Source organism: Clinocottus analis, unplaced genomic scaffold, assembly GCF_023055335.1.
Source record: "Clinocottus analis isolate CAN_PGR_092001 unplaced genomic scaffold, fCliAna1.0.p SCAF_3, whole genome shotgun sequence".
NCBI classification, from domain to species: Eukaryota; Metazoa; Chordata; class Actinopteri; order Perciformes; family Cottidae; genus Clinocottus; species Clinocottus analis.
In genome coordinates, this window is record NW_027176042.1 from 24,255,027 (window position 1) to 24,272,595 (window position 17,569).

The following is a 17,569-nucleotide window of genomic DNA, read 5'->3' on the forward strand; positions in this document are numbered from 1 at the left end:
GATGAAGAAGAAACTCTGACTTATTCAAGCTAGGTCTAGCGTTAGCATGGGCCTAGTGGATGCAAATGTGAATATATTTATGCATTAATATTGTTTGCGGTAGTAAATACGACTTTGATTGCAACGTCAGAATTAAAAACTCCTAAATCTCACCAACCGGCACTTTTTAGAAAAAAAAACCATTAATTCACAAGGCAATCAAGTTATACCCGCTCAGTATTTGTAGATGTCATATTTTAAGTATTTTTGAGATAAACTGAGAACAAACACTCTTTGTTTCCCCCCGAAACAAAAGAAATTCTCCTCCAAATGAAGGATTTCTACTGTTTCCAGTGAATGTTTGGGATTAAGATCTGGCTTCGAGAGCAACGAGTGTGTTTTCTGTCAGGATGATGTTTAAAGAACAGAGGAGTGCTTTGTTTTTCTGCTCCCAAACCAGTTTGTTCTGGAAACAATTCATGGGACGGTTAAGTAGCGAAACCCACAGTGTGCCACGCAGCGTAATCCTATTTCATATAAAGACAAAAACAAAATGGACCTAATGGATGATTGTCTTTCTTTGAGAGGCGAAATATTAAAAGACCTCCATGTTCTCCATACAATGATGACGCAACACGAGAGGAGCGGGATTAATACAATCCATATATATATATATATATATATATATATATATATATATATATATATATTTATATATATATATATATAAATATAATATATATATTTAAATATAAATATATATATATTTATTTATATATATATATATTTATATATAAATATATATATTTATATATAAATATATATATATTTACATATAAATATATATACATATATATATATATGTATATATAAATATATATATATATATATATATGTATATATACACCCATATACTGTATATACTTCTATTTGCTTAGTCTTTTTTTATTCTCTATACCTTGTTTTTTTAGGCTAAATGAAGTATATTGTAGTATTTTGCACTGTGTGTGTCTCATGTTCATCGTAGCATCTGCTCGTTCTACAGGAATGTAGATGAATTCATGAATGTCATAAGCTCCTTCATAACTTCATCTTGGGAGTAAGAATCCAGCTGTGACACGATCACATTCATGTCGGGATATAACGTCGGCCATGTTGTGCAACAGTTTTTCCTATTCCTCCCTCTGATGCCTCACATCTCTTTTCCTCATATCCTCACTTCATTCATTCATAAAAAACACAGTTATGGGTTCTTCACCCGGTTGGTGGTACACAGCAGCTTCACACGACTGAGAGCCAATGAGGAGCGAGGAACTAGCCTCTTTTTGTTGGGGGCGGGACTTAATTAGGTTGACTCTATTTCCTGCAGTTTGATTGGTTGGATACTCTGTGGCTATTGAGCGTGTGAAAACATATGAGGACACTAACACAACGGCTGTATGGTTGTCGTGATTAAACTTAAAATTAGGAAAAATACATTTCCCTGTGTGCAAAAGGTTCCCGCCCCCTGGATCGGTGGAGCCGACCACATGGGGTCGTTTAAATGTGTAATGCCTCGCCTTCCTTTCAGGACGACAGTAGGCAGATTACTTGAGCGCCATGATGCGCGCAGCTGGGTTTCAAACCATTACAGTGTGCGTGGCTTTAATCCACGGGGAATATATGAGACTCATTTGACCCCGGCGACCCATCAAAGGGCTCCGGCCTCGTCGGAGGACGCCGTTAACCCGAGCAGGACTCACGGTCTGGTCGTAGTTTGTCATCATTGTTATGGGTTGTGACTTAAAAAAATAAAATATATTGTACAAATCACAGTTCACTGGAACCAGCAACCAGGAGTCAGTTCTGTTGGTTTAACTGGAGAGAGGATACAATATGGGTGATTGAACTTTGGTTAAATATAATAAATCCTTCTCTGATAAGCATCAAATTAAACATTTTGATTTACATAACTTTTCCTGTGAGACAGCTGGACTTCCACGTCATTCTTTTTTTTTTTTAAAAACAGTTTCATCCCAACGCTGGATAAAAAAAAAAATAAAAAAAAAAAAAAAAAAAAAAGGGAGAAACAGTGCAGAGTCATTAGTATGTTTCTGTTTTTACATTTATTTTATTCGTCGTCAGACTCGACAGTTTGAATCCGTCGCTGGCGAGCAGCCGAGCGCTGCGTTTCAGGCGTCAACCGTTGAGAACTGTGACCAGCGCGTCATCATCATCATCATCATCATTCTGATTGGATACAGCGAGAGGAAGATAGAACCGGGGAGGCGTTTGGCCCTTTAAGTCAAATTAAATGATAAAAATCACAATAAAAAGAACAAACAGAATAAGACTTTTGCTTTTGGAGGGAAAACCCTGATTTGCTTTTGGCGCTTCCTTTGGCGGCGGCGCTCCTCTTCACCGATCTACACAAGCGTCTTCTCTCAGTCCGGCTGCAGCTTTCTTTAAGTACCAACACGGTCCAGCGTTGATGTGAAGGACATGATAACCGGTCGCCTTGATTTAGCCGAAAAGATGAAGAAAAAAAAGAAAAGAAACAACCGAACCAGAGGAAAAAGAGCTCAGGAGGGGGAAAGGAAAAAAAAGCACACCAGGGTTTATTTTTAGTCCATTGATGGAGAGGGAATGACAAACGAGAGGAATTCTCTTTCAGCAGCCTGGTGTTCCAGAAGAGCGTCGGAGGAGAAAGGAGAGAGGAGCCGGTGGACGACTGAAGGCATCGGATGTGTGAAGAGAGGAAAGGGAAACTCAAGACTCGAAGAAAAAGGTGTAGCGCCGAGAGATTCAGCAACAGCCGCAACAAAACCAGGTGTTCTGGTTTCACACTGGGGAGCGACACAGGATGCAACTTGTAGTTTAGTGTTTAAAAAAAGAAAAGGCTATTTTTTTTGTTTAAAAAAAAAAAAAAAGAGGAAGGAAACAAACAGCAGTTTCCTCCAGTATCCCTGAAACGTCTATTTGAGAGTCTACACCAACACCGCTCCAGCCACACCGCCTCCTCCACCCGTCTCTCCTTCGGCTGGACAGGGTGCTCAGTAGCGGTAGTGGTCCGGTTTGAAGGGCCCCTTGGCGGGCAGACCCAGGTACTTGGCCTGCTTGTCCGTCAGCTTGGTCAGCTTCACCCCCAGCTTGTCCAGGTGGGCGGCCGCCACCTGCTCGTCCAACTGCGGGGACGGAAAGAGAAAAGGTTCCCGTGAGAAAAACGTCACAAAAATGGATCAACAAGCTAACGGCGGTTCCCCTCCTCCGCCAGCTCTGTCGCCGTGTCCCGGGACTCCACAGTCGCCGTGTCCCGGGACTCCACAGTCGCCGTGTCCCGGGACTCCACAGTCGCCGTGTCCCGGGACTCCACAGTCGCCGTGTACCGGGACTCCTCAAAGTCGCCGTGTACCGGGACTCCTCAAAGTCGCCGTGTACCGGGACTCCTCAAAGTCGCCGTGTACCGGGACTCCTCAAAGTCGCCGTGTACCGGGACTCCTCAAAGTCGCCGTGTACCGGGACTCCTCAAAGTCGCCGTGTACCGGGACTCCTCAAAGTCGCCGTGTACCGGGACTCCTCAAAGTCGCCGTGTACCGGGACTCCTCAAAGTCGCCGTGTACCGGGACTCCTCAAAGTCGCCGTGTACCGGGACTCCACAGTCGCCGTGTCCCACAACAATCGTTCCCAAAAGACTTCATTGCAGTCGCCAAATCCTTCCATTGTCTTTGATATCTGCATTTTCATTTATTTATTGGAGCCTGAATGTTTGGATCGTCGTACACGCTTCACAGGGTTCATACACATTGTGACCAACGGGTTGTCATGACTTTTATTCAAATTTCCACAACTTTCATCCTAATTTTCATGACTTTAAACCAAATTTTAATGGCCAAACATTGTGTGAAATCTGTGTTTAACAGTAAAAAGTGATAAAATGTATTAAAAAGGACTTTTACTACACTTTTGGGATTTTTTTTTCAAGGACTTTTCCAGGCTTGGAAATAACAATTTTAAAAAAATTGCATGACTTTTACTGGATTTCCTTGACCTTGTATTCCGGCACATATCGCCGGCTACCTTTTTCTTTTCATGAAGTATTTAACATGAGTTTTCAATAACATGCAGAACCAAAAATGTGTGTGAGTATATTATTTGCAGAGACTTACAAATAAGTGGGTTGCAATTGTTTGTCATTACAAAATAAAAAAAGTGAGTCCTCAGAAAATGAGTTTGTAAATAAGTTGTTTCGGTTTGACAGGAAAAAAACAAAGTACTTTTCAAACTTCTCCAGTTAAACAATTTAGAAAAAACATTTTTTTTGCTAGTGTTCTTTGATTTAATGTGACATGTGATTGTCTTTGCGTGTGGAGAGCAGCGGTTGTGAGCGAGGCTGTAAATATGAATTACTCTCATAATGGGGAGTTGTTGTTATTCTTTGTTTGACATTTTTAGTATTTGTTTTTGAATCAACAAATCACTCCCTCACATATCAAACAAGTCCTGAAAGAGTTGTTGTGGACAGACAGCTGTCTGAAATATTTAGTTAAAAAGAAATTGTCACATTGGAGACGATGGAAGAAAAATAATGTGTAGAATATGTTTGATGAATGACAATTACACTTTGACACACTTTTCTGTTTTTTTGCTAAGAAATTGACGAAAGTAAAAGTTCTGCGTGTCGTTATCTTTTCTACGGTTGCAAATCTTTTCTACGTATTCCTAAAAACTTGGACTTGGGCTCGATACTTGAAGCACAGACTTTTATACAACCAGAGGAGTCGCCCCCTGGTGGTCAGGAGAGAGAATGCAGCTTTAACACATGAAGCACAGACTTCTATACAACCAGAGGAGTCGCCCCCTGGTGGTCAGGAGAGAGAATGCAGCTTTAACACATGAAGCACAGACTTCTATACAACCAGAAGAGTCGCCCCCTGGTGGTCAGACATCAATTCTCACGCTCCAAATCTCGTCTACTCTCATTTGAGCCAGAAAACCTGATCAACCGAACCTCAACATGTCTCTGGCGTCGCATTAACAGGATTTATAACGCGGTCCGGGGTCGCGTAAGAGCATCCTCTAAGACTTGAGAACAGACTTTGTACGGAGGGAGACGTTTCCGAGGGCACGACCCGGCTCCTTAAAGCTCTGCATCATCCGTTGGCTTTTTATAAATGTTGAGCACCAAAAAAAAAAAAAAAAAAAAAGCTGCTGCATTCAACAGCAGCTTCCCGTTTAATTTTTTTATTTAAATCTTTCCATCCCTGCCCTTCCTGCGAACCCTTCTTGCCTTTGAAGCGACCGTTCTAGATCACTGGAAAAACATCACATCTGGGATCCCCCTCCCCCGTGGTTTTTAGGCTTAAGTGAAATACAGTTCATGTCAAGATCACTGTAAAAAAAACACGATGAGATCATCCCTCTGTTTTTAAAGACACACGGCGAGATCGGCATCTGAAACGCATCCGTTCTAGAGTTCAACGCTTTCATTAAATAAGACGGCAGTTACATCGTTTGTTCATCCTTTCAAAAACAAGCGCTCCCTTGGTCTCAGATTATTATCAGGGATTGCGAAGGGAAGGCCGACGTGGCTGTGGGCCCCCAAGTCACGTCTTCGGACCCCTTTATTTAAAAAAAAAAGTCTCCACAGACAGAAAGAGAGCGGCCGTGGCCCCTACGGGGACTTTGCTGCAGGGCATCACGAGTGGAGGAGCGCTTGGCTCCGTCCTGCAGACTTCAGGACGGATATACCCGTCTGAGCGATAACACAAACACACACAGCGTGATCACACAGTGAGGCTCTCTGACCTGCTTGGGCAAGAAGTAGACGCCGATGGGGTATTTGGCCGTGTTCTCCCACAACTCGATCTGAGCCAGAACCTGGAGGGGAAAGGACAGGTGGTGAGGAACACAACAAAGTTTAATGAAGAGCAAGCAGAGAGATGCAAAACTGCAACTCTCGTGATTAAAGGGTGCGAGTAGACTCATGCAGGACGAACCACGAGGATCCCGTCGACCCAGAGCGGCGTCTTAAGTCCGAGATAAACCGTTCAGCCTGAGCTACCGTAGCCCATTTAATTAATTTCCCCTCTTGTTAATTGTGTGCATGTGTAGGGCTTTTATTGTGAAAGGCAAGAACCGAAGGTCTGCGCCGCCTTCGTCGAGGTTGAAAGAAGCAATAAAGTTCTGCGTTTTAGTTTAGACGAGGGGACCCGACACTATAGTGTTATGGATTAGTCTGTGTCGCACAACGTGATTGGTTGAGGTCTTTATTAGTGTTGCAAAAGCTTTACGTGTTAAAATATATTCTCATTTTTACGTATTTTCATGTGAAAGTATTCGATGACAGAGAAAATTATCCACCAAATATACATTTATGTGCGAAGCGGTCTCACAATTTCTTCATAAATGAAATAAAATGTATATATTTTGAAATAAATCCAGTGCAGAGGCCTGCAGGAGGACCTCACGGCGTCTCCCGCCGGCGTTCCAGCCCTCGTACCTGGTTGGTGAAGGAGTTGCTCATGACGAAGGACGGGTGTCCCATGGCACAGCCCAGGTTCACCAGGCGGCCCTCGGCCAGGACGATGACGTGACGGCCGCTCTTCATGCGATAGCGATCGACCTGAGGAAGAGGAGGAGGAGGAGGAAGATCAGTGACACTGGAGCAGGCGGCGCGTGAGAAGACCAAGAGAACAGCCGCCGCGTCTCCAGACCTGAGGTTTGACGTTGATCTTCAAGGCGGCGTTCTTGTTGAGCCAGTCGATGTCGATCTCGCAGTCGAAGTGTCCGATGTTGCAAACGATGGCGTCGTCCTTCATGTTCTCAAAGTGACTGAAAGTAACACACACACGATTACATGCAGCTTCTTCGTGTGTGTGTGTGTGTGTGTGTGTGTGTGTGTGTGTGTGTGTGTGTGTGTGTGTGTGTGTGTGTGTGTGTGTGTGTGTGTGTGTGTGTGTGTGTGTGTGTGTGTGTGTGTGTGTGTGTGTGTGTAAGGAAAGTTGCATTTCACATGACTCACTGTCCCAGGATGATGTCCTGGCAGCCGGTGGTGGTGACGAAGATGTTTCCTTCCTTGGACGCCTCGTCCATGGTGGTGACCTCATAGCCTGCAGGGAGGAGGGGGAGGGGGGGATTGAGAGAGAGAGTTTGAGAAAGACATATATAGATTGAGAGAGCGAGAGATCTAGATTAAGAGATATAGATTAAGAGAGCGACAGATCTAGATTAAGAGAGCGAGAGATCTAGATTAAGAGAGCTGGATTAAGAGATCTAGATTAAGAGAGCGAGAGATCTAGATTAAGAGAGATGGATTAAGAGATCTAGATTAAGAGAGCGAGAGATCTAGATTAAGAGAGATGGATAAAGAGATTTAGATTAAGAGAGATGGATAAAGAGATCTAGATTAGAGATGGATAAAGAGATCTAGATTAGAGATGGATAAAGAGATCTAGATTAGAGATGGATAAAGAGATCTAGATTAGAGATGGATAAAGAGATCTAGATTAGAGATGGATAAAGAGATCTAGATTTAGATAGATAGATAGATAGATAGATAGATAGACAGATAGACAGACAGATGTTCATGTTGCCGTCGCTGCCTACCCTCCATGGCCGCCTGCAGAGCGTTGATGGGGTCGATCTCGGTGACGATGACGCGGGCGCCGAACCCGCGCAGCGCCTGGACGCAGCCCTTGCCCACGTCTCCGTATCCCGCCACCACGGCGACCTTGCCGGCGATCATGACGTCCGTGGCCCGCTTGATGCCGTCGATCAGGCTCTCCCTGCAGCCGTACAGGTTGTCGAACTTACTCTGCGGGGTGAAGAAGTTATTCACATTAGTCAAGCGGCTTCTTTTTCTCTTTCTCTTTCCCGGAGAGACGAGTTCACGCCGAGCGGCCGGCGTCAGGTTCCCAGAGTCTTCTTCTTCTTCTTCTGCTTCTTCTTCTTCCACGAGTCAGAGCGTTCTCACGACCTCCAGCTCAAGAGCCGTTTACTTGAACTGTAAACGTTTCTTTAAATACAATAAAAAAGGTGAGATATTTTCCTTCATAGACACTTTTTAAACACTATTCCTGCACCGCTGTGCAGCTGCAGAGGATTAAAAAAAAAGGTGTTTTTTTACCTTCGTGACGGAGTCGTTGACGTTGATGGCGGGCATTTTCAGCTCGCCGTTTTTCATCATCTTGTACAGGTTGTGGACCCCTGTGGTCGTTTCCTCCGACACGCCGCGGATACCTGAAGAGCGCCAGGTGGTTAGCGATCGCGGCGCACACGCCGCGCGGCGAAAGCACTTGATGCATGGAAGCAACGGGGCGTCGAATGAGACGTTTTCAATTCATAACAGATCCTTCAGCGCTGAGGTTTGGACCCCCCTCCCCGTCCCCCCCTTGACCTCAACCTCAGGGTGTCCATCTTCTCTCCTTTCGGAGCCTCGAGTCTGCTCAGACAGTCGAGTCCTCCCTCACGGAAGAGAGCCAAAAAAAACCCACATCTTACAGCAGAATGTGGGCAGTACATATTTTGTGGTCCAAATTATAAAAACGGGACGACATTTTATGAGCGGGGAGAATCAGCTGACAAGCTCGCCAAAGAATGGACAACGACGAGCGCATCGTGAGAGTGTTGACGTCTGCATTGTTTCTCCTGACAAGCAAGCAAATATATATTTTTATAGTTTTTTTAAATAAATGTAATAAAAACTGGGCTTCTTCTAATGAATGCAAAGAGACACAATGTGTGTGTCTGTCGGCGAGTTGCGTTGCGACGCCTCAAGGGTCATCGAGTCAATACAGGGTGATTGTTGTCCGTGTGATTTATATATTTTTCTCTCTTTTGGTCCAAAACTGTGCGACAAATTTGGCCGATTCACAACGTCCAGTGTTTTACAACGGGAGGACGCAGCACCGATCGCCAGAAATAACTCAAGTTAATGTGTGAAAATAATTTTCTTCAAGTGATGCCAAGCGACACCAGTCGGCCCACTGGCGCCATCTAGTGTCGGCAGCGCTCCCTCGCAGCTTTGAACCGCTCACTTACGCTGGGACGAACTTCTGGTTGAAATTAGCTCCCCCGCAGCACCAAATGTAGCATCTGGCTAAGCACCAAACGGAGTTGACCGGCGGGTAAAGCGACGCCGCGGGATCCCGGTTGTGGTGGAAAAATGTGCCGTAATGAACGCGCGGCGCCAACAAACCCACCTGCCAGCAGCTTGGGGTACTTCTTGTGGACCATGTTGGTGAGGTCGCCGCCGTCGTCCAGGATCATGTTGAGCGGCTTCCCGTCCTTGAAGTACAGCGTCTGCTCGATGCACCACACGTACTCCTCGTCCGTCTCTCCTTTCCACGCAAACACTGCAGAGAGGGAGACATGTTGGTTATTGAACGTTCATGTGTCAATCATCCTGGTTCTGTTTTTTTCTTGTGTAACGTTTAATGAAACCTGGTGTGTCGTTGGGCCTGGATTTAAAACGCACAAGCAAGAATATACGGGTGTGAGACGCGAGCGCTTACTCAACTGCCCCCACAATGCATTGCACCTGGGTGCCTTGAGACAGGCGGTGAGACTTTGACAAAATAAAAGCTTTTAATCCGCCTCACAGTGAACTGTTTGTTTTTGCATTCTTCATTTTCTAATTACCTGGATTGTGTGTGTGTGTGTGTGTGTGTGTGTGTGTGTGTGTGTGTTAACGACAACTACAAACACACAAAGTAGAACGATAACATTTAGAACTCATGACACTGACGTCAGAACGACAGAAACTACTTTTCTGGAGTCTGGAGCCTCGTGATTGTCGTCAATTGTAGATGTAAGACAGTCGCGTTTGTGCAGATATTCGCGATGAGTGCAGTTTCTGATTTGAAGTATTTGTTTGACGGCGCTGCAGTGAAGCCGCCGCGCTGGTCGACCACGTTGTTTCATAAGTAACAGACGGTGCAAACGGGTGGAGGCGGTCTGCGTTACCTGGCACGCCGGTCTTGGCGATGGCGGCAGCCGCGTGATCCTGAGTGGAGAAGATGTTGCAGCTTGACCACTGAACCTGAGGAGAGGGGGAGAGAGAGAGAGAAAGAGAGAAAGAGAGAGAGAGAGAGAACCGTCAGCAGCAGACGTCATTATTTGACCGAGTTAGTGTGGATTCATCTCGTTGATACGAGATATAGACGTACTAGAATTAAATACTTTTAGAAGGCAGTGGATTTGAAGCTATAATTGAAGCTCAAGTGTGTGTGTGTGTGTGTGTGTGTGTGTGTGTGTGTGTGTGTGTGTTTCAGAGTCCTAAGTGCGCTGCAGCGTCTCAAGAGGCATCACATCAAGTCAATTAATATGGCCGATAACGTATTATCAGGTGTTTTAGTGGATGTGCTTCGCCGGTTTAATGACGCTAAACAAAATGAACAAAGAGCATCTGAAGACAAAGTTAGGAGGATGTGTGTTAATATTATTCATGTTGTCATTATAAAGCAATGAAACTCTCCACCCTACTTTACTATGAAGCTGCATTGTGAACACTCTGCTGCCATCTAGTGGACAGAACGGTCCACTGCAGCTTGAAAGAAAGTCACATGGGAACGTAGATGCTGTGTCGTAGGGGTGGTGGGAAAAATAATAATAATAAAAAAAAAAATCGATGCAGCATAGTATCACGATATTTTAAGTGGCGATATTTTTATCAATACACGGAAGTCGAGTATCAAACTTTTATTTAAATCAATTCCAAACATTTTGAGGAAAATTTTGTTGACAAAGTTTTCCTTTGGGGACAATTTGCGGTTGAAAAAAAATGTAATAAATCGCAATACTCAATGTATCGCGATAATATCGTATCGGGACTTAAGTATCGTGACAATATTGTATTGTGGGACTTCTGGTGAGCCCCACCCCGACTGCGTAGGTGCATATTGAAGTGGCTTTTATAGCCAGTGTTGTGCCAAATGGCATTAAGTTCACTTTTTTACAATACAAAGAAAAATACAGCAATATTATTCTGCAATACAGAATATCACTGCCACCAAAGAGAGAGGGAAGCATAATCAAGTCAAGAGGGGGGGGGGGGGGGGAGTTGAGGTTATTCAATCTGTCGGTTCTCAGGCTGCTGGTTCCCGCAGGATGAAACCAGTCCTGGTCAGACAGATAAAAAAAAATATATAGCAGAACACGCCGGCCTTGAGACGGCCCGAGAGAGAAAACCGCCCCGAACTCACTGAAAGTTTGTTTAAACAAATCAATACCTTGACCTTCTCCCTCCCTCCCTCCCTTCAGTAACTACGCACTGCACTTTAAGGCACCACAGTCCAGAGGTTACACCAGGCGGTTTATGAGTAAACCAAACTGCTCTCTGGTCTGATGACGCTCATCTGGACGACACACTTTCACGTCTCTACGCTTCAGCCTGTGCCTTCTCTCTTTCCGGATACCCCGATTACGAGTAAAGCCTCACCTCGGCTCCGAGCTCGGTGAGGGTCTCGATGAGCACGGCGGTCTGCAGGGTCATGTGCAGGCAGCCGGCGATGCGGGCGCCCTTCAGCGGCTTGGTCTTGCCGTACATCTCCCTCATCTTCATCAGGCCGGGCATCTCGTTCTCGGCGATGTCGATGGCCTTGCGCCCCCAGTCGGCCAGGCTGATGTCAGCTGGAGAGCGAGAGAGATGTTAACGCAATGACAAACATACTGTGGCCCAAACCTGTTGAATCGGCACCCCCCGTCAGCCGGATCGGCACCGAACGCTTTCTGGATCCCGCTTGAACCGACAGCATGTTGATTCATTCCAAAACAGGACCAGACATATCCGCATCAATTAAAAAAAAACCTGGCATGCGTTCAAGGTGACGTCCCGCTGCAGCCGTCTAATCTCTTTCTGAAATCCGCTGTAGTTTTGAGAAAAAAAGTCTTGAGAAAACATAAAATGATATCTTGGAATGTTGCCCCCCAGGTGCATGTAAAATATGGCTTCAATTTCTAATAGGCATAAACATAGCCGTCTCTCTGTTAGCCATGTTGCTGTACTGAGGGGGAGGGGGAGAGGGGGTTACCCACACAGCTGCCTCACAGTCCCTCCTTTCAGTTCCAGACAGCAGCTGGTGGTGCAGGGGAGTTGGGATTTAAGTGTTTTAGGCTCAATAAGGAGGCGCAACTCTGCTTTTAAAACATTACCCTGAAAATGAGACCGTAATGAAAAGAGTCTCGTGACGCCTATTGAACGTTTTGGGGCCCATGAAGACGTTAATAACTATGAACAAGAGGCGATTCAATGGACGCGAGGGTGCTGGGAACCTCGCTAAACTTCACGGGGTCGATTCCCTCCGTCAAATCCTGTGGCTCGACACTTCTTGTTTCTTTTGCACAAGTGTGTTCTCGTCCACAACTGAGCTGCTGACCATCACGTCCTACTATAAAGCTAAAAAACTCTCCTTACAGACTGAGAGACACTGTTCCAAACACATGAAGGAAGTGCTGCAGGTTTACCTCCAGGCTGAATGCAATTTAATAATAACCAGATATTGTCGCGATACAACAGAAAGCATTCTCAGTTAACAGGAAGCTGTGCACTCTGCTTCCCAGCTGCGCTCTCTACAACGCCGTAGGGTGAAAGTCTCAAAGTAAAAGTCCATCCTCCAACGGCTACCAGAGCCTGTGCAAACACAAAACACACATAAAAACACACACCCTGGGGACTAAAAACCGGTACCGAATAAGCAGCCAGAGACAGGATTAGGTTCACGGGTTAACACAGAGGTGGAAAAGAGGGACTCTACTTTAATCCCACTCGGCTGAGTTAACCGTCCCCATCACGTGTGAATCATTGTGTGGTCCTGCACGGCTAGCAGAGCACGGATGTGGGGGGGTATATGAAAGGTATTGAGGTTTAAATCCCATCCAAAGCCTGCAGAATTAGTGCACGTCAATTGAAAGCAGTCAATTGAAAAGAGTCAAGAGCACTCAAATTGCTTAATCATTAAAAAAAAAAATGTGTTTCTTAATTTGTACACCGCAAAAAAACCTGATTGACTGCTTGAAGTAAATGAGTGACGATGCATCACTTAACATGTGTGGACTCAACACAGGTAGTCACTGACCCTTGAGTGCAGGTAGTTTAGGGAGGTTTGGACTTTGCCTTCCAGCTATCTCTGCTAGCAGAACATTGTGCAACTCCTTCTGCTTCCAACCAGCTGTTTCACAGCTAGTTCAGTAGATGGGGTTTGCAATGTTAACCAACAACTGCAGTTATTTGAAATGGACAACAGCTATCTATTTTACATGCATACCATTTTTTTCACCTGAATTCAGTTTTTCCTCCTTTAAATGTCTTTTTCACATTTATTAAGTCTCATTGTCTGTATGCATTAAGCCTCATTTCACCCCTTTGTATATTTCCTTTTACATGTATGAAGCGACTTTTTCCCCTCAATAATAATCTACAAAAATAAACTTTTAAATCAAAAGTATTAGGCCCTCAAAGCCACTACACAATGGCACCACGTGTAGTGACAGCATTACTACGATACGCAATACTGTGCACAGCTCGGTCTGTCTGCTTCTGTCACTCACGTTTAAAAAAAAAATGGCGGGGACATGGGAAATGTAGTTCGAAGCCAGTTCGGTTTAAAGGGGTGCCAAGCCCCCGGCTCCACTAATAGACTACAGCACCCAGACGCTGTTGCGCGTCGTCTCTGTTCAGAGAGCCCATGCTCAGCGCTGTTACATGTCGATTCATTCTGCGATTTTAACACGATGTACAAGCCGGAAATTAAAACGAACAACATCATATGTTCATAAACCCTTGTTATTAGCAACACAATCAGTCAAATATCTTATTATTGATACGTTCCCGCCGTTGACTATTAGCTTTTCGGCAGCTAATAGAGCCGTTACATGATTAATAGCATAAACTTCCCAGCATGCTTGCTAACAAACCGCCATCCCTACTGGCCCCTCCCCCCTCGAAATGTATTACGTACGAACGGTTAAACAAATTATAAATCGAGCCTCTCACCAACTTTGTAGTTATGTTTCTCAGACATTGTTGTTTTCTGGTGTTTTGTTTCGGGCAGGTTGAGCGCAGCGCAGGCCGATCCGACGTGCAGAGGCAGAGAGAGGGAGGGAGGGACGGAAACATGACGGCCCGCTTTTTATCACCGAGGCTCGCGTTCAAACTCGTTGACAGAGCGGGGGGCCGGGTCAAATGCGGATCTGCTCCGGGCTCCCATTGGCTGCGGCAGCTCCCGCCCCGCGTGCGAGTGATTTGATTGGATAACGGTCGATGTGGGCCAGCCAGCCAATGAAAAGCTTCAGATGCGGTGTGGGGCGTTTTTAGAACAAGTTTTGACTGGACCTAATGCTGTGTGGACCTTGTTTTTTTGCAATTTGGCAAAGATTGTAATTATACTATCATATTATATTTAGTAGTACTGTGGTTGAAGGGCAATGTATTGTAAGTTGCACAAGCACATTTTTACCAAACTCATACTGTAAAGTTCTTACCTGTACAAACATACATGTTGTCCTGCAGGTTCTTTGAACTGAACTATGTTAAACACACAGCAAAGTGCATGTGCACCAGGACTGGGCAATGGGTCACCATGCCATAATGTAACATGTTTGCATTGCGCAGTGGTGGAAGAACTTTAAATATTAAATGAAAATACTCCACTGCAAGTAAAAGTACTGCATTCAGAACATAAAAGCGTGAAAGTATTATCAGCAAAATGTACTTAAAAACTGTCAGAAAGTGTTTTACTATTGTAGACAGTGTTCATTAGTGTGTATGCTATATGTGTATTTACGTTTAGGAGTATTTTCTCTACAATGTTTTTACGGAAAAATTGGAATCTAAAGGGACGACTAAAGCTGTTATACAAATGTAGAGAAGTGTAAAGTACAATATGTGTCTCTGATGAAGGGGAGTAGAAGTATACAGTAACATAAATTAGAAACACTTTTGTACAAGTACTTTCAATGCATGTAATGTGCAATCAGAGAATGTTGTGGGGGAAAGTTCTCGTACAGGGAAGGTAAATTAAGAGGCTATTGGGTTTAGGACTACTGAGCCGGACTCCTCGGGCCACAAAGAGATTGATAATTGGTGCAACTAAGAAGAATAATTTTAAAAAAAACACATTTGAGATACCGTACCGGTCTGGCTGAAGGGGTTTAAATGAGTGAAAATGGCCAAGAAATTAAAAAGGCTAAAAATTAGAAAGCACAAATTAAAGCTGAGCAGCGAGTTGCTGCAACAATTGAAGCAAAAGAGTCTCATCTCCCTCTCCGGTGCAAACACAACGATCTCAATACGATTAAATGACACAACTTTTATTTGCACATAACCTTTTCATACACGGTGGACGCAGCAATAAATGGTAAGATAGTAAAGATAAACATTTTTTTAAAGATATAGTATACTGTGTTGTATCAGCGTGTGTGCACTAAAAATAGCCGTTGCCCAATCTCACCTCTGACCCCGGCCCCGGCCTTCGCCCCCAAGAAGCTCCTCGCTCGCCGCCGTTGTTTCTCCAAACAGATTCAGAAGCTTCACATGTTGTGTGTGACTGTTCATCTCAGAAGGAAACAGCATTGTTTCTCTTTATTTACTCTTAACTGCACACAGAAAATATAAAATAAGATGAAAGGAAAGAAGTTACTTTTACTTAAGTTGACGTTAGAATGAAGGAGTTGTGTGTTTTTGTTTTGCTTGAGTTTTTTTTTTTAGTGTTTGAGTCGTCGTAGAAACCCCGAATTAATTCCAATACTTGTGTTTATTGTATGTATTTGTTCAGCAAAGTCTTCAGGAAAAAATGTATATCTGCAAAAAAATCACTTTTAAAATATATTTTGATCATAACTATGAACATCCAGCATGATATGAGCCAGATTCCCCAAAAAAGCCTCCTGGAGCGTCAATAAGACACCTTTATGGAAAGATTAGGACCTAAAGAATCAGAATCTGCAACAAAAATCACAATAAAACAAAGTCTTGTCCTGTTAGGAAGGAGTTTCAGTCAAAAAACTGTGTCGTTCGGTTAAAAATTGGAAAAATTACGTATTTTATGCCAAAAGATTGTCTGAATGGGGCATGCTGGGACTTAAAATGGGCGCGGGAGGATTTTTGCCTTTCCAAAAGGTTAAGATGCCCAAGAATTAGCAGAACCAGAAGAATCAGAGATGCATTTCAACCCCAATTCATAAACCAACCGGTTAGCTTAAAATGTGCACAGCAGATGACTGCATTTCCTCGTTAGCTTGTTTGGTTTTACTCGTTTGCTCACGGATACGAGATCAGTCCACACACAGCCTGAGGCCGACCAAACACCCGCTGCCAAAGTCAATATCCCTGAGGATGGAGATGGAGTCTGGAGGAACCGGTGAGGGGGGAGCCTCCGGTTAAAAAAGGCGCTAAGCTCTGCACTCTGGTAGAAAACACTAAATATAACGCGGCTAATTTTAGGGTCTCTGGGTTCAAGCGGCCTCGCTCGGGGACCGCAACCCGATCGGGTCTCAAGCGTCGCGGCTCTGAGTCTAAACTGGAGTTCAACACTCTGGTGACCGCTTCAGCTTCTTCCAGACGCTACGATTATTATTATTATTCACACGGATGCTTTTCCTTGTAAATATGATCATTTAAACTCGTGGTTCTCAACCTTTTTTTTACTCTAAAATATGTAATAAACAGCATTGTGCCATCAGTGTGTGATTCAATATGTAATATATACAATTATCTTCATGAACTTACACTTCTATTTGATTGAATAATCATGAATTAACTATTTTTGAATGAATGCTATTTTTTAAATCTCACACCACTGATTTAAATAATATGATTATTCCTATTTTTATAACTTTTATTATTACGATTAAAACTGCATTAAAGCTTTGTGAACTAAAGCCTTATAAGGGAGCATTAAATGAATGTATAGAAGGTTAAATAATATGCATGTTTGCACACGACAAGAAAGACTTTGAGTCATAAATCACACGCAAAACTTGTTTTGCTGGTCAGCTGTCAGCGAGCGCCAACGTTAAACCTTCATGACGAATAATGTGGAAACAAAGGTAGAAGATGGACAGAGAGATTAAACTGGTTTCCAGTTATATGAGATTAGGAGCCTCACTAATGTTTGCGGCTAACGGAACAAACACGTCGACGTTAGCTGCAAGCTAACTAGGATTATTCCTATATTTCTTCTTTTATAAGTTTTATTATTACAATGAAAAATGCATCAAAGCTTCGTGATATAAAGCGCAATAAGATTAAAGTGTTATTAAAGAGCCTTAAATGAAAATCCACAAGGTAAAAAATGCCATATTTGCACACGACGATAAAGACGTTTGATTCCTAAATCACGCGCAAAATGAAATATATATATTTTGCTGGTCATCTTTCAGTGAGGGCCAAGGTTTAACCTTCATGTCAAATAAACAGGTAATGTGGAAACAAAGCTAAGAAGATGGACGCCGAGGAGATCAATCTGGCTTCCTGTTATCGGTTCATTATGAGATTAGGAGCCTCGCTAATGTTTGCAGCTAACGGAACTAACGCGTTGACGTTAGTCGCAAGCTAACCGCAAAACCTAACATTGTAGGTCAATACGGGTCGTTGTGGTCCCGTGTTGTGCCTCAG

At 43.9% G+C, this 17,569-nt stretch overlaps 1 protein-coding gene across 1 annotated transcript; it reads right to left on the reverse strand.

Annotated features, from left to right (window-relative positions):
- Positions 1-2,065: 2,065 nt before the first annotated feature.
- ahcy (adenosylhomocysteinase) lies at positions 2,066-14,133 on the reverse strand. Its single transcript, XM_068594603.1, has 11 exons — positions 13,949-14,133; positions 11,396-11,586; positions 9,922-9,997; positions 9,159-9,311; positions 8,084-8,196; positions 7,564-7,771; positions 6,980-7,067; positions 6,672-6,789; positions 6,458-6,580; positions 5,764-5,835; positions 2,066-3,143 (listed from the first exon to the last, which is right to left on the reverse strand). The coding sequence occupies exons 1-11, from the start codon at positions 13,974-13,976 to the stop codon at positions 3,012-3,014; spliced, it is 1,302 nt and encodes a 433-aa protein (XP_068450704.1). The 5' UTR covers positions 13,977-14,133; the 3' UTR covers positions 2,066-3,011.
- Positions 14,134-17,569: the final 3,436 nt, after the last annotated feature.

Bases quoted from the DNA above. Each gene is read 5' to 3' on its own strand.
- ahcy (XM_068594603.1), bottom strand. From the start codon at position 13,976: ATGTCTGAGAAACATAACTACAAAGTTG. The intron at 6,581-6,671 runs GTCTGGAGACGC...CCTCTTCCTCAG, and splicing joins AGATCAACGTCAAACCTCAG to GTCGATCGCTATCGCATGAA. The intron at 5,836-6,457 runs GTACGAGGGCTG...TTTCCCCTCCAG, and splicing joins GCAACTCCTTCACCAACCAG to GTTCTGGCTCAGATCGAGTT.